The sequence below is a fragment of the Salvia hispanica genome, chromosome 2, assembly GCF_029641045.1.
Source record: "Salvia hispanica isolate PSC_SH4W2 chromosome 2, Shi_PSC_v1, whole genome shotgun sequence".
Taxonomy (NCBI): domain Eukaryota; kingdom Viridiplantae; phylum Streptophyta; class Magnoliopsida; order Lamiales; family Lamiaceae; genus Salvia; species Salvia hispanica.
This window is the reverse complement of record NC_142693.1, coordinates 47976024-48002134: the sequence shown is the minus strand read 5'-3', so window position 1 is coordinate 48002134 and position 26111 is coordinate 47976024. Positions and strand designations below refer to the sequence as shown.

Sequence of the window (26111 nt, the reverse complement as noted above, 5' to 3'; positions counted from 1 at the left end):
GCCTATACCCTTGTTCACAAGACATGAAGGCTTAGGGTTTCCAAAGAAAGGATGATCATAGTTAAGGCTCAAAAGGTGTAACTAGGGGGTTGCCTTTCCAATGAGGCGGGTCTATATGATTCGAAAGAATTAAGCTCAACTGGCTGTTCTTATTGTCTTTAGTTCTCACTAGCTTGTGTCATTCCCTCCAAGCATCTACATTCTACTAAATTCTACACCAGCCTTGTTTTCTTACCTTATTTTTTAAGGGCGTGTTCACCTTGTGAACTTGTATATGTCAATTTTAATTCTTCGAAGATTTGGGACACCGTTCCTGCGTGTTTAGACCATCTCCAATGATACATTAAAATATAAAATGAGATAGATAATTAGCTCCAATAAGTGGTGGACGCAGAAATAAACGTAAGTATGGGCTAAATTTTCAAAATTTTACTTAAAAATAAATTTCTAGATACTTTAGGTTATTAACAAGCGCTTGTATATACTTATATATATAAATAAATTTTAAAAATTTATAATAGAAAAAAGTTAGAAAAATCAATTCGTTAGGGGTTAAAGCCCCTCCCCCAATACATATAGTCCCGTCAGTAGCTCTAATAATACTCCAAAATCAATATCAATTTTAATCAATCTCAATTTTAACCAAACTAAAAATGTTTCCAAATTGAGGATAACTGAGAGAGATAGATGTGGGTAGCTGGAGGGCCAATGAGTCATTTTGTGTGCGGAAGCACTGTTCCAGCTCCAATTCAAATACCACGAAATTTTCTAGTTTCAAATTTGTCCCAAATCTGATGAATAGTGCGGGCTGCCGAAGGAATACTAAACAAAATAAAAAAGAAATAATAAAAAATAAAAAAGAAACCAAATTATTTCAATAAAATAAAAAAGAAATGCTAAAAAAATAAAGAAAAAGTTGGCCTTTTCTATTTTATAGAAGGCGTAAAATTTGAACCTTTTTATAAATCTCTTGAAATAAGTAAAATTTGATTTATGTATATTTTTTGTTAACAAAGTTAACATAATTATTTCAATTAAATATAGTAGAGAGAAAGTGTAACAGCCCGGATTTCCAGGGTATAATAAATACGGCGACTGCTACTAAGGCGGACTTAAAAGCAATGTGGACATAGGCTAGGGTTTCATTTAAAGAGATTTGACCAAGGTATTAAACGAATTATCAAAGCAATAAGTCAACGGTTTGATCAAGAAAATCAAAAGATGAATAGATATCATAACTATGTTCAACGGTCAAGGGTTTAATGTAAATCCAACAAAAACGCATCATGTCTCGATATTCTAAGCAATAATGAATTAGTTCAGAAACGATGATACTAAGTTTCATGTTTAGCGGAAGCAACCAAGAGAAAAGTGAAGAACATGTATGAAGACACAACTCCACTTGATGTTTCAAACGATCATATCATTGTTCAATTTATTAGCTCAACACCGCCACCCGCTCGTCACTGCTCAACCTGCACATAGGGAAAACACATGCAGGCTTGAGTATTTTAAACATACTCAGTGAACTCATGCCAAAACGTTTTAATAGTTATGCCACCCTTACCATAGTGAACTCGAGTTTTTGTATTTATTTAAAAGAATATCATCGAGCATCACAAAATAATTTCATGGACTGGCCAGTCAAACAATACCTATCATTTTCTCATCAATCAACAATTTCATGGTGCGACGAAGTGTGGCCACACTTTCGCCCACGAGACCGGCCGACTAGCAAGGACGGCTCCCGATCTCCTGTGTACACTAGCCTGATAGGGTTTGCGACCCTACTCAGACCCGAATTCGTTTATATAGCCCTATAGCTAATGGAGCGCACTCGCGAACTAGGCATCAGGCACACACAATATCCAAAACAATCACAGCCATGACATAACAGTTTAATCCACCCTTATTTCTCCACTTTCATAAATTTGCAACATAAGAGAGTTTAAGAATAAAGCCCACCTCGATTCCTTAGATCACAAGTATGTTCTTCCTCTTGCTATCACTCCGTGAGCATGAGTTAACACCTTTAATTTATATGTATCACAAGTAAATCTCAACCATCTACTCAAATTCAAGCATGTTCCTAACGTTTCTTTTTTTCCCATCGATTAGTTTCAATATCATCATTCAAAATCAAAGTACGATTATCATATCGCTTTTATTCGCACAACAACTCCAGATTTATCATCAAATCGTGTCACACATGAGTGTTTCCCACACACAACACACGCACACACACACAACACACGTGTACACGCATACCGAGGCATGCACACACACACACACGGTCACACACACATCCACGGTCACACACACACACATATTCATCCCAAATTCATCGATTGTTTTCCCCTTCACTCAATCTAAATGCATGTTGACTCAAGAACACCGATTGATCGGTAGAAGAAGAGAAGATCAAAATAAAAATACCTTTTCAATAGAACAATCGGTAGGAAACAAGTAGGATCTTGATTCTTCAACAAATTCTTGAATTGCAACTTCAATTCTTCTCCAAAAGATGATGAATAAATGGAGAAAAGTAGAAGAAAAATTTGAGAGAGAGAGAGTGGGAGAGAGATCGACGAGAGAGATGGAGGAGAGTGGGGCGGTGTTTGTGATGCTAGGGTTTTGATTCTCACTCTTATATTTATAGAGTGGAAGACATAATCCAATAATTAAATAAATAAAGATTTGGAAGAGATTTGGGGGGTTGTAGTTGGCGTGAAGTAGGGGAGAAATAAGGGGAATTCAAATTTTCATGCTATTTAATTAGCATATGATTTAATTTGAATATTTCACGGAGGAGGATAAAATATCACGGAGCAGAATAAAAATAATAATTTCTCCCTAAATAATATGAAAGTGGCGATTTTTGCCTTAGGATTTAAAGTCAAATCCTAATTTATATAGGATATGCAAGATCTTCTTAAATTTGGCAAGATATGCTAGGATATTTGAATTTATTTATGGAAGAGAATAAATAAGGGATCAAATAATAAAATAAAATCCCTTCCCCCATAAAATAAGGGAGATTTCGAAAATCTCCTTTAGAGACAATATAAGGGCCAAAAATTTCATCAATTATATAAGGGATGATCGGACTTTGGATTTAATTTGGATAATTAACCCAAGCAATAATTAAATCCAAGAAAATAGGATTTCTTTCCAATAAATAGGAGGGGTCGAAAATTCCACTTAATTAAATAATGCTCCTATTAAATTCTCACTCATCCCTTAGGAAAATAATTCACCACAATATTATTTTCCCCGCATCAAAATATTCACATATTCGAATTCCACCTCTACTTCACATTTTCCAACGACTTTGACCATTCCACGGCCACGTCATATTTTCCACAATATTGACTATTCAATAGTCACGTCACATATTCAAAAAGTTTGACCATTCAACTCAAACTCAACTCCATATCACAATTAGGTCACAAATAATATTGCAATAAATCACTCATCATTTAATCCACATATATCATAGCATTAAAAGCATTTAATGCAAAAATTTTCACGTCTAAAAAATTAGGGTTCGAAAAAGTGGGATGTTACAGAAAGTGTAGGAAATAGTAGGTTATATTGGAAATAACTTTTATTTCCATTAAATAAGATCCACTTGTCAATCTTTTAACAGCGTATTAAAAAATGTAGTATACAATGTATGAGGTGATCTCTTCCGAGTCTTAATTAACCTAGTCGGCTAATTTGACGAGACTTAATATTTGAAAAATTTAACATAAATCATGAAAATATTGAATTTGAGTTTCATTATATTTGACAAATTTAGTTTTCGATTTTCCTTTAAAAGGTCTGTTCGAGATAGCTAAATATTTAGCTAAACATTTGACAAATGTAGTTTTCAATTTTCATTATAGGATTAGTTAACATTATAAAATATTTAGCATATCACACTTTGATTTGATATAGAAAAAAGTGAGTATAAAAAAATTTAATGAAATGTGAATTATATTTTTATAGATTAATTTTAAAATTTTGAACAAACACAATTTTTATATAGAGCATATTTTTAATCAAGGAGAATTTAGTTTTCGTCCTTGTAATATCATAATCGAACTTTTTCTTGTAGTATACACGCATAGTTTTTGGTTAGTATATATGTGTAATTTTTAATAGGTTTGTGTTAAAATGACAACATCTCTTAAAGTGACACCATGACACTACATATCCAGTAATTGTAACGACCCGCCCTTCTAGGGTATAATAAATACGGCGATCGCTACCTAGGCGGACTTAAATGCAACAAAGATCATAGGCTAGGGTTTTATTTAAAGGGATTTGACCAAAATATTTAATGAACTATTTAGGCAACAAAACAACGGCTTAATCAAGAAACCTAATGATGAATAGATATCATAATTTATGCTCCAAAAGGCAAGGGTTCAATATAATCCAAAACGCATCATGTCTCAATATTCTAAACCAAAAGGAATATGTTCAACTCAACCAAATAATAATAAGTTTCATGTTTCAGCGGAAGCGACCAAGAGAAGGGTGAAGCTATGTATGAAGACAAAACTACACTCGGAGTTTCAAAACGATCATATTATTCAATTTACTTGCTCAACACCGCCAACCTGCACATAGGGAAAACACATGCAGGGCTAAGTACTATAAACATACTCAGTGGACTTATGCCGAAAACAGTTTTATCATAATAGTAGTTATCATGTCATTTTCAAGTGTCCATCGGGGGTTTATCTTTAGAAAGGCCTGGGGCACCACAATATATCCTTTATCAAAATCACGGTCGCGCAACCATTTTTCACATCGACATTTACCATATCCTCATTCTACATGACAAGGAATACGGCCGCAATCCAGGTCACTAGACCGGCCAACCCGTACGCTGGCACGCGGTCTAACATTGGTGTACACTAACACAAGTAGAGTTTGCGGCTCTACAAGGATCCGAATTCGATTAAATCAATAGTGGCATAGCCACAAGGGATAGGCACGACAAAACAAATCAAGGCATGATAACACAGATCTCATTCTCATCGATAAAGATTTAGGACGGTGTCCTTATTTTAAAAGAAAAGCCCACCTCGACGGCTTAGATCGCAAGTATTCTCTTCCCCTTGGTATCACGCTGAGAGCGCGAGTTATCGCCTTTAAATTATGTGTATCACAAATCAGTTTCAAACATTGATTCGAAAATCATGCATGTTCCCAACGTTTCCCTTTTCCCATCAATTCGTTTTAATATCACCATTCAAAATCAAGACATGATGATCATATCACTTTTTATTCGCACTACAACTTCAGATCTATCATCAAAACATGTCACACATGAGTGTTTTACAACATATATCACACGCACACGCACACACACAACACACGCGCACACACACCGAGGCATGCACACACATACACGATCCACACACACACACATAAACATCCCATTCATCAATTGGTTTCCCCTTTTCACTCGATCCATATGCATGAGGGTTCAAGAACACCGATTAATCGGTTAGATGAGAAAAGATAAATCAAAATACATCTTCTTGATAAAAACGATCGGTAGAAACAAAGTAGAATCTTGATTCTTCAATAATTCTTGAGGCTTCAACTTGAATTCTTTGTAGAGAATGAAGAGATCTTGAATAAAATAGAAAACAAGTTGAAGAAGAAGTGGAAAAAGAAAATAACGTGAAAGAGGGAGAGAGGGGGGCGTGTAGTGTGGCTAGGGTTACGGTTTTTCTCTCTTATTTATAGAGTTCAAGAATATAATCCCACAATTAAATAAATAAAGATTTGGAAAGATATGGGGGAGGGAGTTGACGTTAATTCTGGTGAGAAATAAGGGGATTTCGAAATCTTAGGCTATTTAATTAGCCTATGATTTAATTTGGTATTTCACGGAGCAAAATAAAATATCACGGAGCATAATAAAATAATAAATCTTTCAAATATAGTAGGAAAGTGGCGTGATTTTTGAATCTCTCCACAAGGAATCAAATTAAAATTCTAATTTAAATAGGATATGACAAGATCCTCTTAGATATCGTAAGATATGCTAGAATATTTGAATTTATTCATGGGAGAGAATAAATAAGGGATCACATAATATATTAAAATAATTCCTTCTCCCATAAATAGGAGATTTTCGAAAATCTCCATGCAATAAGGTGGGTTTCGAAAATTCCATAGAGGAATTAGAGAATAATTGGACTTTGGATTTAATTTGGATAATTATCCCAAGCAAATAATTAAATCAAAGAAATATATGATTCCTTTTCCAATAATAATAGGGGTCGAAAATTCCAATAATATGTATAGGATATTTATGAATATCCTATTTAGTCTCTCTCATCCCTTGGGAAATAATTCGCCACAATTATATTACTCCGCATCAAAGTATTCACACAAAATCAACCATTTTTACTTCTACTTCATATTCTCAACACATTGACCTTTCAATGGCCACGTCATATTTTCCACATCTTTGACTATTCAACAGCCGCGTCATATTTTCCACATTTTTTACTATTCAATCAATCTCACTCCAAAACGCAATTAGGTCACGAAGAAATCATGTAATTAAATCACTCATCAATTAATCCACATACTCCATAGCATTAAAAGCATTTAATGCAAAAATTTTATAACTCGAAAATTAGGGTTCGAAAAAGCGGGGCGTTAATGTAATATTATAAATGCTATACAACAATATTATAAACGCTACACAATAATCTATAAATTGTTGTATAACGTGTTGGATATTGCTGGTCGAGAAAAAATTGCTATATATACAGTGTTGTATATTGCTGGCCGAGATTTTTACAGTTGTGAATTGCTGTCTAGTGTATTGTATATTGCTATATAGTGTATTAGATATTGCTGGCCGAGAAAATTTACCCTTTGAGCATTTTTTTTTATTGCCATATGATAGCTTATTATTCGTCCACATGTACAAATGATTGACTAGGAATGATGGTACGATGTTATTTTAAGAGATGTTGTTATTTTAAGACACCCCATTCTTAATTTTTATATAAGATATTGGTGGGGGCATTTTGGGAAGATTGCAATTGACAGTCCTTTTTTTTATTTTTTTTATTTTTACAGAATATAAAATAATTGAGTTCAAGTTTTATAACTTGATACATGAACAACCGAATCAACCAAAACATATATTGCCCATACAGTAACAAATACTATTGAGATTTAAATCTTGCCCCCTAGCAACTAAGAACGTGAACTACTTACGGAATGTTTTCAACAAATAATAATTATACACCGCAATTTTAATGTGGAATCCACAATCCATTAATACTTCTTTCACTATCTTTTTAACTCCATCTTTTATTTTTTTTCTATCTCTCTTTTACTTTATTAATTGTACATGAAAATTCGCACCATTTACAAATTTGTCTATTTTTTAGGAACGAATGGAGTATAAAATATGAGTAGAGAGTTCTTATTTCTAAGGACAATTATTGATGATATATAAATCAATAGTAACTTTTACCTATGAACTAATCAAGAAGCTTAAGTAAAATACTAAAATTAAAAAAAAAATAGAAGAGAGTTAAAATATATGTGCAATGGATGGGATTTAATAGTTTCAAAATCCACAATTTTACACTTAGCAAAAATGTAAAGGAGAGAAACAATTTGTTTATGCATCGTGGCGTGAGTGTGTTTTTTAAAACAAAACAAAAAAAATTAATATAATCATGAAAAAATATGACTTACCAGAAAGTAATTATGAAAAATGAAAGACTCATACATTCTTTATGAATTCAGAGTAAAATGGTCGTCAAAGCAAATTTTATACTCCCTCCATCCTATTACAGTGAAAACATTTCTTTTTAATAAGAAAATATTGTGTAATATATTAAATAAAAAGAGGAGAAGAAAAATTAGAGAGAATAAAGTAAGAGAGAGAAAGTAAGTGAAAAAAAAATATTGCTTTTTACTAAAAAGGGAAATGACTTCACTACTATGAAACGTACCAAAATAACAAAATGACTCTACGTGGTATTTGATTTTTCTTTTATCTTGCCGCTCAAAAACGTGCTTTTTTCTATTTCAAAGACTTAAAAGGTGCAAACCCATTTTTCCATTTTCCAAGGGACTAATAATGATGTCCATTATATTGAAAACAATAAAATTAAAATAAGATATTTAATAGTAAATGAATGAAAAAGAAAATATAGTATAATTATTGAAATATTTACATAATAAAATTAAAAATAAGATATTTAATATTGAATCAATGAAAAAGGAAATATGAGAAATTTAATGAGAGAATATACTACATACATTATTAATTTAGTTTTTTACTTTTGTAGTCTTATTATTTATATAAGGATAGTACCATATACAAATTTGAAATCAGACGTAAAAAGAAAATATCTTAATACTGCAATTCTAAGTCAAACGTATTTTTGGTGTCAGATTTCGTTCTTCAGAAAACTACCATTCGATTCTGTGTATAAACAGCTACGTTTGGAAAGCTTAAAAATAATACTGACCAAATTCACTGGTAACTCGAATTCGCAAAAGCATTATAAATATATGTAATACTATTATGTACTTGTATTCATGATCAACAGCTACATACATACAATAAACTTTGTTAAGAGAAGAAGTTGAAGAAACTGAATCAACTCAACTTGTTTCTTTTAAGGGTATGTGTTCTTTTCTTTCTTCGGTTAATCCTTCGAAGCTCTTTTTCGTGTTTTGGCGTTAGATTTTACTGCATATGAGTTTTGTATGTGATTAAGCACGACAACCTTTTTGATTCGATATATGATTTTTTGGTTGTTTGTTGATGCAGAGGATGGCAAAGTTTGGACGACGATCGGTCCTTCCATGGCCTTTAGTAATACCTTGTTTCCTCGTCCTTCTTACTATGATCCATGCAAACAGGTTTGTTTCTAGCTTTGTTTGAATTTAAAATCTATAGTAAATGTTAGAAAAATTATGAGATTTGGTCAAATTCTGTCGGTCGGAAAATCATTCGTGGACATCACCATCGGTGAATTAAACATTGTAGCGTATACATAAAGAAAACGATATTTGGCTGAAAAAACATCAACTATATATGACTGATTTTTTCAAAACAATTGCAAAAAAAATATATTGTTTCATTTGACTAAAGTATGATTTTATTCAGCAAGCTGCTCATAAATTTATGTTTAAATCTATACCCGAACTAAACCCTAAATATTCCTCATCTGTTTTATAGACAAAATATAAATTCCTACATTAGAACAAATGGGAATCAATAATATCACAATTTTGTCTGTAAATATATTTATATATTATTACCAATTTTCAATTTGGAAAAAATATGGTATATGTAATTATGATTTATGAACTTTTATTTGCAGTGAACCATACCACTCTTTTTTTTTAAATTCTTCTTCAATTTCATAACAAATAATATCGAATTATGAGCAGATTATTACCAGTGAGTAATCAAGAGGCATCACCTCCGGTCCAGCTCCATGTAACGCCCACCCATGTAAGTCTTTAAATAAACTTTAACACTTCATTAACATATTGAAATATTTTACTACTTCATAGTTAGTCTAGACGATCAAATTGTAACAACATAAGGATTTTTTTTTTCAGGTGGAGATTGACAATGGCATTGTTAAACTGACATTAATGAATCCGGGAGGCTTGATCACAAGCATCGGATACAACGGGGTCGACAATATTCTTGAGTACGTCTTAGCTGAAGACCGAAGAGGGTTAGTAGAAATGCTACAAAAACTATGAACTAAAAATGATTTCATTAGGTGATTTGTATTTGAGTAAGTGAGTTTTTGCAATGCAGATATTGTGACATTGTATGGAGCAGGCCCGATCGCAGTGGCAGCAATTTCGACATGTATGTTTGTCTCTAGTTATTACTCCCTCCGTCCCAGATAATTTGGGACACTTTGAACCGGCACGAGTTTTAAGAAATCTAATGGAAAGTGAGTTGAAAAGGTTGGTGGGATGTGGATCCTACTTTTAAAGTATTAATTTTATAATAAAATGCGAGTAGGAATGAGTTAGTGGAATATGAGGTCCACTACCAGAAATGGTAAAAGTGAAATGGGACAAATTACGTGGGACGGCCCGAAATGGAATACTGAGTCAAATTATCTGGGACGGAGGGAGTACTTCACTATAGTATAGTCGAACATGTTTTGGTAAAATCGACACGAGCGTTGTTGTATGCAGGCTGTTTTGTACAAGATTCACAGTTATAGTAGAAACTGCTGATCAGGTTGAGGTTTCATTCACAAAGACATGGAATCCATCCCTTGATAAAGAAGTACCTCTCAATGTCGATAAAAGGTACATTCTGTTGCGTGGATCATCGGGTTTCTACTCTTACTCCATATTCGAGCATTTGAAAGGATGGCCTGCTCTCAACATTGATGAAGCAAGAATCGCCTTCAAGCTCCACCAAGACATGTAAGCAAACATTTTAGTCCGTCACACAAAATTAGTTCACTTTCTATTTTTGGAACTTTTCACCACACTAAACTACTAATAAGATGGGTCCCACCATTCATTCAGTAACACCACTTAAATTAACTCTTCTCATTCTCTTGCATTAAAACCCGTGTCATCCCCAAAGTCTTTCCTTTTGTGGGTTGGTGTAGGTTTAATTACATGGTAATATCGGACGACAAGCAGAGGGTCATGCCAACAGACAAGGACAGAAAAGCAGGCGATCCGCTTGCTTATCCGGAAGCTGTTATCATATCACATCCTAGCAATCCACAACTAAAAGGAGAGGTGGATGATAAGTATGAGTACTCGTGCAACAACGAGGATAACCACGTACATGGCTGGATCAGCTCCACTAATCCGCGCATCGGATTCTGGGTGGTGATGCCTGGTGATGAATTCCGAGCAGGCGGCCCTATCAAACAAGACCTCACATCACATGCCGGCCCTACTTCCTTAGCTACGTTTTTCAGTAATCACTATGCCGGTGACACCTTTGGCGTTAGCTTGCGCAATGGAGAGCCGTGGAAGAAGGTGTTCGGACCTGTTTTCATCTACCTCAACTCGGGTCCCAGCACTAGTGCCATATGGGGAGATGCTAAGAGACAGGTCAGGTCCTACCTTTGTCTTCACAAAGCTTAATTCAATACTCTTCATTTACAATTTTTTTGATTTGATATATCAGACAGCAGAAGAGATGAGGAAATGGCCATATGATTTCCCACAATCACCAGACTTTCCTGGTCCCAATCAACGCGGTGCAATCACCGGCCGCCTTTTGGTACATGATATTGTAACGGCACCAGCAAAATCAGCCTACGTCGGATTGGCTCTTCCCGGAGTTGTAGGATCTTGGCAAGAGGACACTAAGGTCAGTTATTATGTTAGTATGTGTTGGCAATTGAAGCTAAATATATAAATATAAGTATTCCACGTTAGTGCTCATAAAGAACTGAAATCACTATATAAGTCTGATGAGACTGCTAAATTCCTGTTTCATTCCCCAGGGCTATCAATTTTGGACACGAACTGACAAAAACGGCTACTTCAGCATCAGTGGTGTCAGAGCAGGCACATACAACTTGTGCGCGTGGGTGCCAGGTGTCATCGGGGACTACAAACACCCCTCTGACATAACCATCCTTCCAGGAAAACAAGTTGCGATAGGCGAAGCCGTGTACAGTGCTCCAAGAAACGGTCCAACTCTCTGGGAAATCGGGATCCCTGACCGCACTGCAGCAGAGTTCTACGTTCCCGACCCATACCCTAATCTCGTAAACAAACTATTCATCAACCACGCAGAAAAGTACAGGCAATATGGGCTGTGGAGCAGATACACAGACTTGTATCCTCGTAACGACCTCGTTTACACCGTTGGAGTAAGCGACTATCACAAGGACTGGTTTTTCGCGCATGTAACCAGGGATGCGAACGGACAATACTTAGGAACGACATGGAAAATCGCGTTCAACGTTAAAAACGTGATGAGCAGAGGAACGTACATGCTTCAGCTTGCGTTGGCGTCTGCGAGCTATGCAGAGATACAAGTAGGGGTGAACGACCGGCCTTATTTCACCACAGGGAAGATCGGGAAAGAGAACGTGATTGCGAGGCACGGGATTCATGGGCTCTACAGATTGTTCAGTGTGAAAATATTAGGATCTCTTTTGGTGGAAGGAACAAACACAATATATCTCAGTCAGTTGCGAGGTGGAAATCCGTTCTTCGGCGTCCTCTACGATTACATTCGCCTCGAAGCCCCGCCGCAGCCTTGAACTTTTACTACTAGGATTACACAGTCATAGTCTTCCTTATATTCATATATATTTTTCTCTAGCTTCTTACATTTTTTTTATTCATATAATATAGTTTTCCATGTAGTATTCATACAGGGATGAGGTTATATTTTTTTATATCAAAGTATATTTATAGGGTTTTGCTCTCTTCTTCCGATTCAGTATTTTAAACAAGTCTTTGTCATGCCAAAATTGTGTAGTTTAATAGATAATTAAGGGGAAAGAAAATGGAAAAGAAAAGGAAAACATAAATATGCTTGGAGCTTGGTAGGTAATTCATGACCTTGGTATGCTCAAGAATACAAAAAGGATGGAATTGTGGTTTCTTATTTAATTTTGTTCCCATGATTGGTAGCTACGAATTAAGTATGAATAAAATTATTTTATATTATTACTACTAAATTAGTTATTTATAGATATGCAAAATTTGGGCCATGCTGAATAGTTTGGGCCACATACATTTCTCTTCAGAGCTAATTCGACAGCATTTTGAGAATTTCATTTGGAATAATTCAAAATTTTTTGTTAGAAAACTGAATTTGTTCTCATTTTAAAAATTTTGGTGTCATTAGAAGAATTGATGACAGATATTGATTAATCGGTAGTCCATAATATTTATATTTGTAGTTTTGATGATCTCTTTATATTGACGAGAGATATTGATTGTTTTTACTTGGCAACTCGTCTATACTTCCCCCGTTCCATCCTAAGTGACACATTTCCCATTTCCCTTATAGGGTTGTTTCACATTAAATGACACATTTCTTGAAATAGAAACATCACTCTATCTACTTTTTTCCACTCTTACTATATCGTGACACATTTCCCTTATAGGGTTGTCTCACATTAAATGACACATTTCTTGAAATAGAAACATCACTCTATCTACTTTTTTCCACTCTTACTATATCATCTTTCCAATTTACTTACAACACAACACTATATGAGATCCCGTACCCAAAGGAAATGCTCCACTTAGGGCGGAAACGGAAAGAGTATAATGTTTTTTTTTGGTAATTACCAAGGGTAACCACCGGCGTGCCCAGTGACTAATTTCGCGCTGATTTGTAGGCACCTCAATCGGTGAGACATTTTTTGTTAGAAAACTGAATTTGTTCTCATTTTAAAAATTTTGGTGTCATTAGGAGAATTGATGACAGATATTGATTAATCAGTAGTCCATAATATTTATATTTGTAGTTTTGATGATCTCTTTATATTGACGAGAGATATTGATTGTTTTTACTTGGCAACTCGTCTATACTTCCCCCGTTCCATCCTAAGTGACACATTTCCCTTTTAAGGTTGTCTCACATTAAATGACACATTTCTTGAAATAGAAACATCACTCTATCTACTTTTTCCACTCTTACTATATCATCTTTCCAATTTACTTACAACACAACACTATATGAAATCCCGTACCCAAAGGAAATGCTCCACTTAGGGCGGAAACGGAAAGAGTATAATGTTTTTTTTTTTGGTAATTACCAAGGGTAACCACCGGCGTGTCCAGTGACTAATTCCGCGCTCATTTGTAGGCACCTCAATGGATGGGACAGTTGGCCCAAGAATTAAAGTTGCTCCATACCCAAAATGAAAGATCGAAGTCTAACGTTTTAGTTGATAATAGAAATTGATAGTGTTTCAATTTAAAATAAATCAATACTTATGAAGTCAATACCCAAAGAAAAGGAGTATAACGTTTTAGTTGTGATAGAAGTTGATAGAGTTTCAATTTATAATATATCAATACTTATGAAGTCTACGAGATTTATATAGTAGTTCTAATGATCTCATTAGATTAATGAGAATAGTGATTGCTTTTACCTGACAACATCCTCTCTCAAAAATTTGGAGAGGTTGGACCTTTTGCTATTTGAAGCTTATATATTATTGGGTCATTTTTTTATCACAATAAAATTGATGTATTAGTTGAAGCTTAGCCCACAGTCAGCAACGCGTTTTAATACCATGATCAAAATTCATAGGGTCCATAAAGAGTTTTAGTTAGTTTGTAAAAATTGTGATGCTAAAAATCATCTAAGATGTTGCAGAGAATGTTTATGCATTCAAAATCAAATTGCTAAGTGCTAAATTTTGGGGTTTTGCAGGAAATATAGAGGGGGAAGAAAATTTGTAGGGGAATTGTGTGTATGGCCTGAATTATGTCCAATTATAACGAAATGCACTAATGGAATGCAAAGTCAAGTAGTTGGTTTTCCCTTAGAGTTCGTTTACTACATCATCACTCCCCCTTGATTTTGTCTACAAATATATACATAGTATAGGTATTAAAGGTTAAGCATGCATCCATCTTATCTCTAGTAAAATAAACTTCTCTCTATGAATATCAATGTGTAAGTTGAGGCAACCAAATTGATACACATAATTTAAGTGACTGGGTACGTGCTCTTTGATTCTTTTTGTGGATAATTATGTTATGCTGCGTACATAAGTACTGGTTTTGTAAGTCGTCAAACTAGATAGTGTTTCGTTTGGTTAATTTCATTGTCGGTTTAAACGACATGCCAAAGCGATTTGTTTGTACAAGTTGGTTTGAATTGGATTCGATTTATAGGTTTGTGGCGACACCATGGAGAAGATGGGTCGACGAAGATCAACTGCACGCTGCCTTGTTATTATACTGTCTTTCTTTTTCCTTCTAATTACCAAGAATCATGCACACAGGTTTTTGTTTTTTTTTGTTTTTTTGTTTTGTTAATTTTAAATAAATCAAACCCCCACCTTGAAGCCATGTACAAGCATCATAAATATTAGAATTGAGATTAGTAGTCAACCTTTTATATTCCACTTTCATATTTTTATTTTTATTTTGTATGTAAAATTACACAATTCATGCGTTTTGTGATTGTTGGATGTGAAATTAGCAAAGATAGTGTAACTATGTAGTAATTTCACAATATAGGTGAACTCCTATTTGTGCAGTTGAACCTGTCACGTACCTTTAAATCTTTGTCATCACTAAATTTATGCAACAGTCCCATATCTAATTTTTTTTTAAATGTCTAATTGAAATGCTTTGTTGGCTGTTAATATCAAAATTATTTGCAGGTCATCACCTCCAGTCAAACTCCACGTAACTGAGCAACATGTAAGTGTCTATCACGAAATTTACAATTTATGTTGGAAGCTAAAAATACATTAATCACAAAATAAACTAAGTATGGAAAACTATATACATTGATGTTTAATTTCATTGCAGGTGGAGATAGATAACAGCATTGTTAAAATCACGTTGTCGAATCCGGGTGGCATGATCACAAGCCTCGGGTACGAAAACGTCAACAATGTACTTGAATATCGCCTCGAAGAAGGGCGAAGAGGGTGAGTACAATACTACAATTGGTCTAAATTTTGGAGTATTTGAGAGATACGAAAGCTTCAATAGCCCTTTTTAAATTTTTTTTTTGTAGAACAGTTACTATGACATCATGTGGAGGAGGCCAGATCGCAACGAAAGTAACTTGGATACGTAAGATCTCTATTTGCGATTCAACAATGTTGTATAGCTGAAGTACGAATTAGTGAAACTGAAGCTATTGATGGCAGGCTCGACTGTACGAGCTTCAGAGTTGTAGCAGCAACCGATGATCAGGTTGAAGTTTCTTTTACAAAGACATGGCATCACTTCCTTGATGGAAAAGTACCTCTCAATATTGATAAGAGGTGTGTCATTACTCATGTATTATGATTTTTAACATGAATCATGTCAACCTAATTCATACATATATCAAGGTATATTGTCTTGCGTGGATCTTCTGGTTTCTACTCGTACGCAATTTTAAAGCATAGGGCAGGATGGCCCGATCTAAACATAGGCGAAGCAAGAATCGTATTCAAGCTTAGACAAGACATGTAAGACTTTATTCGATTCTCTTACATGCCTATCATCTTTGTATTTAGATTGATAATTTTGTGAGTTTAGGTTTCGTTACATGGTAATATCTGACGATAAGCAACGAGTCATGCCAACATCAATGGATAGGGAAGGATGCCACAATCTTGACTACAAGGAGGCTGTTCTGTTAACAAATTCCAGCAATCCTCTACTTAGAGGAGAGGTGTATAATTAAGTTTAGTAAATCTATTTTTCACAAAAGAAAGTGTGGTGATATGCAAGATTGTGTACTTGAATCCATCCACAGGTGGATGATAAGTATCAGTACTCGTGCGACAACAAGGACAATCGTGTTCACGGATGGATTAGTTCGAAACCTCACATTGGGTTTTGGGTGATAACGCCTAGTGATGAGTTCCGAGCTGGTGGCCCTATCAAACAAGATCTTACTTCACATGCTACCTCCACTTCCCTAGCTGTCCGTCTCTTTTAATTTGGTTTCATTACTAATGCCTCGTTTTAGTTGGACTTATTCGTTTTCCATTCGCAGATTTTCTTTAGCGCGCATTATGCTGGTCCAGATTTTGGAGTTAGATTGCGCAATGGAGAGCGGTGGAAGAAGGTCTTCGGCCCTGTTTTCATGTACCTCAACTCGGATTCTACTAATAACCCGAATGCAATTTGGGAAGACGCTAAGGGTCAGGTAATTTTTCTTCCACAAATAATATTACAAACATACACATCTTTACTAACATTTTTTCATTATGTACCAGGCTGCACAAGAGACCAAGAAATGGCCTTACGATTTCCCATTGTCACCAGATTTTCCTCATTCTAACCAACGTGGTGCCATCTCTGGCCGACTATTTGTAAACGACGGTGCAATCACACTAGCAAATTTGGCATATCTGGGATTGGCTCAACCTGGAGATGCTGGATCTTGGCAAGAGAACACTAAGGTTATATACACATTTGATAAGTCCAAATCAATCATACTAACATTAAATTTTCTCAGGGCTATCAATTTTGGACCCAAAGTGATGAGAGGGGCAACTTCAGCATCAAAGGTGTTAGAGCAGGCACTTACAATTTGTACGCGTGGGTGCCAGGTGTCATTGGAGACTACAAACACCATGCTAACATTACGATCCGACCAGGTCAATTTTTCGTTAGCCTTGTGTTTTTCGACAACGAAACTAATTTATCTACCATATATTTATCATGTCAGGAAGCCAAGTTGTAATCGGAGATATTGTGTACAATCCTCCAAGAAATGGTCCGACTCTATGGGAAATTGGAATCCCTGATCGAACAGCAGCTGAGTTCTACGTTCCTGATCCAACCCCTCACCTAGTCAACCGGCTATACGTTAACCACACTGAAAAGTACTCCATATAACTTGAGATTTTCAACTACTCAATTTGTAACATATATTGAATTATTCTTGCATCTGGGCAGGTATAGGCAATATGGTTTGTGGAACAGATACACTGACTTATATCCTCTTCACGATCTCATTTACACCGTTGGAGTCAGCGACTATCGTAGAGACTGGTTTTTCGCCCATGTAAACAGGTACCATATATATGATAAATCAAGATAATTGATTGATCATGTTATGTTTATGAGAGATTAGCATTGCGATTTCCAGGCGTGTGAAGGGAAGCTATGTAGCAACGGCATGGCAAGTCGTGTTCAACGTGAGACATGTGAAAATGAGAGGAATTTACACACTTCGGGTAGCATTGGCATCTGCCAACTTTGCAGAAATCCAAGTATGGGTGAACAAGCACAAGGGCGTTGGCCCACATTTCTCAACAGGAATGATTGGCGGAGACAATGCAATTGCTAGGCATGGCATTCATGGCCTCTACAGATTATACAGTGTCAACATTTCAGGATCTCAACTGTTGGAAGGAAGAAACAAAATATATCTTAGGCAAGCACGCGGATACCTGCCATTCCTCGGCGCTATGTATGACTACATCCGCCTCGAAACCCCACCCCATCCCTCATAACAACGATATGTTGCAAAATCGAATTCAAATGTGAAAAATAAATACTATAATGAAAGAACGATCAAGATTAGCTTAATTTTTTTCAAAAAACATTGCATAATCTTTGTTTTATTGTAGAAGAATACGGAGTACTTACTAGTAGTATTGCTCCAGAATATGTACAGGACATATTTTATTGGCTAAGTACATAGGCTATTGCACAATCCTTATTAATTTTATTGGGTAAGTTGAGTTTTAACTTTGTCTTCTTGATTCTATGCAAACTTTATCTTTGTTTTCTTCCAACTTCTAACAACCCCTCAAATTCAGTATTAGGTGGTTGACACTTAATTGTAGAGATCTTCAATTTGGATATGCTTAACAAACAATTTGTACTCTCATTCAAGAGTCATCAAATTGATAAATAGTTTAGGCTCTTATTCAAGAGCTCTTCAGTTTTCTGATCGATCAATGTACAAATCCCCGAAATTCAATGGGGGGAGATTTTTCGGTCCAAAATATACCAGCACAATTACCAGAATGAGCAGTTCTTCACACTGATTATGGAGACACTCTCGACCACCTCAACAGTTTTCTTCTAGACTTTCTTCAGAGTGGTGAACTTCCCTTCGACAACTTGTTCTCATTCTCCTAGCCATTTCACCATCGATTGTGTTTCGGCGATAGGTGTAATCGTGTGGCAGTGGTTGTTTTCTCTTCCTAGGACAGACATCTCGCTAACTCTATTCGTTTGGAGTTTATTTTGTTTTCGTGATTCTGATCTTTTGGACAACTTGTTGGAAATGATATCCGACTGGCAATGACACTTCTCTCTGTTTGATGCTGAGGTGCTTTGTCATCAGGAGGTGCTTGTGACGCACAATTTACTACTCTCTTTGACGCGAGTTTTAAGAAATGTAAAGTATAGTGAGTTGAAAAAGTTAGTGGAATATGAGTCCGTGTGAGTGAAATGAGTTAGTGGAATGTTGGACCTACTTACTATATATGGTAGAAGTGAAATAGGACTCTTATTGTAGGACTGACCGCAATGACAAAATGTGACTCGTATTGTGGGACTGACTCAACTTATTTTAATACAAGAAATACCCGCAAGTGTACGAGGCTAGTGTAGAATTAGTAAGCAAGAGTATCGTATCCCACAGAGACAAAATTATATCAACTTAAGTAGCACAGACAAATGTTGACTACTATCTAGACAATAGAAAAGGATTTGGTTTTGTTCTAGCACTACTAAGAGCATATAATAAGCACAGGGAATTAAAAGAAACAAATACTATTAATTTTAACACAAGAGAAAAGTATCACAAAGAGAAATGTAGAGTTTTGGATCCAACTACAATGGAACGTCATGCAATTAATTCAACAACATCGATTACCCATTTTATGTCTCTAGGATTATTAGGAAAGTTGCTAGTCTAGGTTGAAGTCTCCTTCTAATATATTTAGATTAACTCCAAGGAACAAAAGACCCAATACCTCAAAAGGATCCCCTATCTCGAGTGCAGATTGTCTAAGTGATGTTCATTCTTTTATCACCCCTAGTTAGGTATCTCTCGATTACTACTATCTAGGTAAACAAACCCAATTAGTAGCTAAGTAATTGAATTAATAAAGCACAAGAGCTAAGCAATCTAAAGAAGTTATTGAATTAATCACAAACATCCATTGTAGTCTTCACAAAAACTCGATAATAAGTTTAGCTACTCCATGTTCTTCATGAAAACCAAGACAAAGGATTCAACCAAATACATAAATAAAAGCAAACTAGATACTCTTGTGGAATGATTCTATGGAATGGAAACTTCAATCGTTCGATTTGTAGTCTTCAATCTTCAAATCTCTCTTCAAAAGTGTTCTTGAGGGTGTGTGAGAGAGAGTGTGGTAGGTTGTAGAATGATGAAACCTAGATCCACTTTTCCTTCTTATTTTTCCATTTCTACCCAAAACTGCACAAATTCTCGTGTTTTTCACCTGCCCGGGTGACTTAGTAGCAAAACGACACCTGTCCAGGTGAAAGTTTCTGGAATTCTCACACTTTAAGTTTAATACCCGCCCTGGTGGCATGTTGCCAAAGTCACCCGCCCGGGTGAAATTTTCTAGACTGTGCAATGTTTGTATAACGGCAATAACTTCTTCTACCAAACTTTGATTGAGGCATAAGAGATACCCACGCGAAGCACATTCAGAGACGAAGATAATGATATACATTAGGGGATGATTCGACTTTAAAATCGCCAGAAAAATTTCCTTGAACTAAGGTTGTTGCACATGCACATATTTTGTACCATTTTCTAATCTTTTTTCTATCATATTTCAACAAATATGTCAAAATACCAAAATATAGAAATGTAGCCATAATCATGTCAAATAAAGACAAAATATAATTAAATTCATCCAAGATGACTCTTTAAAACCATGCAAAACCCAAGTATGTCAGGGACGGATGGATTCACACAAAAAATAACTACAAGTATACATGGCAAGCACAAGGTATCAAATCACGAGGACTAATAGGAAAACCGACTAATGCGAGCAGGGAATTCGGATAAATGAGGTTTTTTTTATTGGTTATCTATAACTAAAACAATATAATATAAATAATAAAACTAATAAAAAATAAGATAAATTAAACAAGATAGGGAATTCTAGGGAATTGATTTCACCGACTCTTTAGTTATTTTAATTATTTAGATCTACGTTCATCCAACTCAAGTCTTATTAGGATTTTTCCCTATCGCGTATCAATACTCATGTCACAAATGTTGTACTAACATATAAGATAAATCAATCAAAGATATCATCGATCAGTGATTCACCCCAATCAAGGTAACGGTCAATTAGTTGAACAAAAACTTAGAAATAATCAAGCGAAATGAGTTTTGAACATTAAACATTAAAAGAACTACATAGAAGTAAATTACTATCAAACCCTATAATTCTATTGATTAACAATCTATAGAGATATTGATGAGGCTCGTTTCATGCATGTGTTCCATAGTAAAACTGTACCCAAATCCATGAACTAACAACCAAATTTGAGCCAGGTGCGTGTGAAATTCGCCAAAGTCAGAGGATCGCACAAATCAGTTGGGCGAAAGCAAGAATTAGGAAAAGAAGGAGCCATACGCCTCCCTAGGGATGTCAATTGGGATAACCCGCTCGGGTTCAGGCCAATCCACTCGGGTTGTCGGGCTATTTGGGTGCGGGTTATTTGGGCTATGAATTTTTCAGGTTATAAATTTTTAGCCCTAACCTTAAATCTTCGGATTTTGAGCTAACCCACGGGCTATTCAGGTCAATAGTAATCTAAGATTTTACTTTCTATCCAATAAAATATTCTAAATTATTATAAAGTAGATTGTCGCAAATAGTAAAGTATTATCAAAGTGATCAAGAGAAAGAAAATAATAGCAATTGAAAATTGAAACAAAATAGATAAATGTGTCGTTTAATTAATAGCACACATGAATTGGACTACAATTAAATGGAAATCTTGCATTTCGTATAATCGCAACTTTCAATTTGAGAGAGAAGACATAATTACCACATATTCTTCATATCAATGTTGTATTTAATATTGATATTACCAAATATACTTCATATTACCAAAATTTTAATTATATTTTTATATTAAATGCTCAACCCGTGGGCTAACACGCAACCTACCCGGGCCAGCCCGCATAACCTGCCGACCCGAACGGGTTAACCCGTGTAGCCCGCTTCTGAATATGGGTTGCGATTTTCCGGCCCTAACCCTATGATTTTACCGGGTAATTCGCGTCGATCCGTCGGTTTCGGGCTAGATTTACATCCCTACGCCTACCTATATAAAGGAAGCCCAACACATGAAGAAGGGAGTTCCCCCAGTCTTTAGTTTTTCATCCAGTAGTTTAGCGGGGTTCTCAAAAGCTTTCTTAGAGTAGTTTAGGGTCTCAACTCTCTTCTAGGGCTGAAATCGGAGCTCATTCCCTTTCTTATTCTTGATTTCTCGCACACACGCACTTGGTCCTAGCTTAGTTCAATTTCAATTGGTGTTCAGTGTTAGTCTTCTGCATTTTTCCAGTTTTTGTTCTTGCTATTCCACCCCGAGAAGGGGTGTTGAAACACTTTCCTCTTTTTGTGTTGTTTTCTGTTTACTTTTGATGTAATCCACATTTGATGTTTTGTTCTAGTTAAATCTGAAGTTATGTTTTCATTTCCAGCTTTTATGTACTGTTTTATGCATGATGTTTTAGATCTGTTTTCCTTTTCGCTTTATGTTTCGTGTCTTAGCTCAGAAATGTCCTGTTCTGTTTTATGTTTTGAGTCGTCTTGATATGTTTAGATCTAGCAGTTTCTGTTTCGTTTCTTTCATGAGTATGGTTTAGTTCTTGTTTTTACGTAGTCATAGCTTAGATCTAGGAGTAGCTTAAAGTTTTATGTGTTTTTGGATGTTTCGTCTTCTTTAGCTTTCCGGATTTGTTCTATGTTCTGTATTCCATGTTGATTTGTTAGAGAAGATGAAGTTGTTAGAAAGTTTTTACTTTAAAGTGCTTTTTGCAGGGGACTAACAATCCCCGTTTATTCTGTTTGTCCATTTATGGAAATGTCAGTCAAGTTGATCAGGTAGTTTAGTTTCGTCAGTTAAGCTGTTCAGTTTAGTTTATTTTCCAAAGTCAAGTAGTTAAACTTAACCCACCCCCTAGAAAGCGTGGCAGCAGCCGAGCAACCCAAGCCGTGTCATGCAAACAAATGTCCAATGCCTCATCTCTAGGATCGATCCTCACTTCCCTATACTAGTTAAATAGTATTAGTGGGTTAAGGTTTTTTATTTTAGAACACGTCCTTTTAGCTCTTCGCTTCATCTCACTCGAGTCGGATGTAAGCCGAGTTGATCAGCCTGAGCTTTTTTCGGATCCATTCATCTGCATTCTTGCAGGTAGCAGGTAGAAATAGGATGGTTTGATCAGGTCGACGATCCAACTTGAGCAGTCCACAATGATTCAACAAAAAGAAGATGAAGAGAACGTACGGAAGGAGCGGTCATATGTACTAAATAAAAAATTGATTACAAAATACTCACTCATTTCCATGTTAATAGAGTCATTTTTCTATTTTGGGAAGTTCCAAGTTAATTGAGTCATTTCTATATTTAGCAAAAAGTAATTCTACCTCTTACTTTATTCTCTCTTCATCTCTCACTTTATTCTCTCTTCATCTCTCTTACTTTTTTCACCATCCATTCAAAACATTATTCTTAAACTCCATGCCGAAAAGAAATGTCTCTATTAACAAGGAATGGAGGGAGTACGAAATACAAAATAGGAAAATCCTATCTGTTGGAATCCAATGTCTTCAATGTTTTTTCCTTGATCTTCAGAGACCCTATGCAAGATGGTAGAATTAAAGTACTCCCTCTGTCCCATAAAAGATGTCTCACTCTCTTTTTTAGTTTGTCCCACTAAAGATGTCATATTTCCAATTTTAGAAAAAGCTCTCACTCACAATAATATAAATATTATATTTTCTTTTTCCATCCAACACACAAAATAAAATCTCCTAAAATCTCGTGTCATCCCACAAGTGTGACATCTTTTATGGAACTGAGGGAGTATGAAGTAGAAGATGTCGAGTCTCAGAGATGAATGAGTTAATGTAGGTCATGAGGTATTTATATACTTGAAAAAGGTTGAGATATGTTAACAACTGAATCTTATTAGTGCTGTCAAATTGGGTATCCGTGGGTATACGATTCGAAAATTTCGGGTGCTCAAACCTGAAAATCCTAGAATCAACTACCTAGTACCCAATCCAAAAATTCAATTGGGTATTCAGTCCCAAAAAATCAGGTATCAAAACTCAAAAATCCCAAAAACAACTACCCAATACTCAATCCGAAATTCAATCGCGTATCAGAAAAATCAGGTATCCAGTTCCGATTTAAAAAAAATACCCCTCCGTCTCGGCCTAAGTGAGACGTTTCTATTTTGGCACATGAATTTAGGTAATCGTGTTTTGTGAACTAAATAATTAATAGCAAAGTAAGAGAGAGTTGAAAGTAAGAAAGAGAAAGACAGAAAAATGTAAGAGAAGAGATAAAGTAAGAAAGAGAAAGAGAAAAAAAAGTAAGAGAGATGATAAAGTAAGAAAGAGAAAAAGAGAATAAAGCAAGAGGGAGGAAAAAGCAGAAAGATAAGAGGATAAAGTAGGAGAGATGAGTGATTTGATTGTTGCCAAAAAATAAAACGTCTCACTTAGATTGGGACGTACCAAAAAGGAATACTCACTTAGGCTGGGACGGAAGGAGTATCATTTTTCTAAAAATTGCTTAGCGGATTTGGTGTGAGAGGATGGCGGCGGAGATGGGTGGGGCATGAGAGGGCTGAGATGGAAACTACCAGACTAGGAGGATTAATATTCAATTTGAGCTGAGATGGAGGATTGTATTAAAATCAGCGTTCAACTTCTCCCACTGTGAGGAGGGGACCATTAAGGAATTGCTTCCCTAACAGACGGTAATTAGGTTAATTTAGGAGTTGCTGGAAATCTGAAGTCCCATCGAGCAGCCTTGTTATGAATTTTCCTATAAAGGAAAAGATAATAAGGCAAATATGTTATTTCATAGATTGTGATTTGACCAACGATTCGGGAAAGAATCAACAAAGAAAATCTGAAAAGGAGCTTATAGATACACTTGATCCAATTAATATAATGTTTTAAACAATGCCCAAAAATAATAAGGAAATAAAAATACACTAGCAATATTAATTCTCTAGCGCCGGACGTAGTCCCCGAACCTGTCGGGAGGATGAGTAGACCTTCTCGACCTGCTCTTCTTGATCAGTGTCCTTGACTTTGATCTTCCTCTTTCCACCGTCTCATACATAACTCCATCATCTTGTACATTTGTATCTTCACACGCCGGTGGATCATCTGCCGTGGGGATTGATACACTCGGATTTTGCACTATTTTAAGGCCGTTATTTTGTCCGTTTTTTATGTCAAAGTCACTCTAGACGTCCATTATTTGCATATTTTGTCTATTTTGGTATTTTGACGTGTCTTGTGAGAAACGTGCATAATTGAGCCGAAAAAAGGAGCCAAAACGTGATGTCTGGAAATCTGAAGTCACACGGCGACCGCTGTGGATGTGTGCGGCGACCGCCGGCGTCCGGCGGGCAGATCAATGCAGCGGTCCGCCTCGGAAAAATACGCTTGGAAGAGAAGTCTCGTCTGGCGACCGCCGGAAGTTGTGTGGCGGTCCGCCGCCGAGGGAACAGACTCTCTGGAGTCCAACGCGGCGACCGCCGGCTATGGTGCGGCGGCCCGCCAGAGAAAGGCGGCGAATCCGAGAAGCCCTAGATTTACTCCAAGATTTACCATATTTTGAAGATTTTTTCCTTCTACAACAAGGATTGACTTTCTTCTATAGATAAGACCTCAAGCTTCATCAAATAAGAGATCTTCTACTTGCAAAATAATTCATAGAGATCAAGAGCTAGAGTACTTCACTTGTGCAAGGAGTTGGAGAAGGACTTCAAGAACATCAAGAATGACAAGGATTCAACCTACGGGTTTTATTTGCTTTAGTTTTTGTTCAAATTGTCTTCCCTTCAATCTATGTGTTTAGCTTATTTCATCATGTGTAACTAAACTCATAGGATTCTAGGGATGTGTTAGTAACGAATTTGGTTATACAAATTCCTTTTTTCTATTTAATATCCGTTTTGTTTTTACTTTGTTTCTTCCCTAAGTAGTTCTGATGCTGAATGATTGAGTGACACAATCTTGTATGATTTAATATAACTTGCTTCATAACTGTGACAGAGTTCTAGCGAGTTAGATTCACTTAGTAGACGCTACAGTTAGCTTCCCTTAAAACGGCACTGTTAATTGAGAGTGAGGACTTTTCAAGGGTCTTAGGAGCTTTTTGGAGTTACGTGTTAGGATTGACAACCC

General features: G+C 35.8%; 1 protein-coding gene across 1 annotated transcript; it reads left to right on the top strand.

Moving 5' to 3' along the window:
- Nucleotides 1–14607: 14607 nt before the first annotated feature.
- Nucleotides 14608–18391, top strand: LOC125196615 (uncharacterized). The gene is made up of 15 exons (XM_048095208.2): nt 14608–14698; nt 14875–14984; nt 15369–15408; nt 15520–15641; nt 15736–15789; nt 15867–15983; nt 16053–16172; nt 16243–16378; nt 16463–16633; nt 16706–16858; nt 16929–17114; nt 17171–17312; nt 17384–17540; nt 17614–17730; nt 17807–18391. Exons 2-15 carry the CDS (start codon nt 14890–14892, stop codon nt 18171–18173), a joined length of 1977 nt encoding a protein of 658 aa, XP_047951165.1. The 5' UTR covers nt 14608–14698; nt 14875–14889; the 3' UTR covers nt 18174–18391.
- The last annotated feature ends 7720 nt before the right edge of the window (nt 18392–26111 follow it).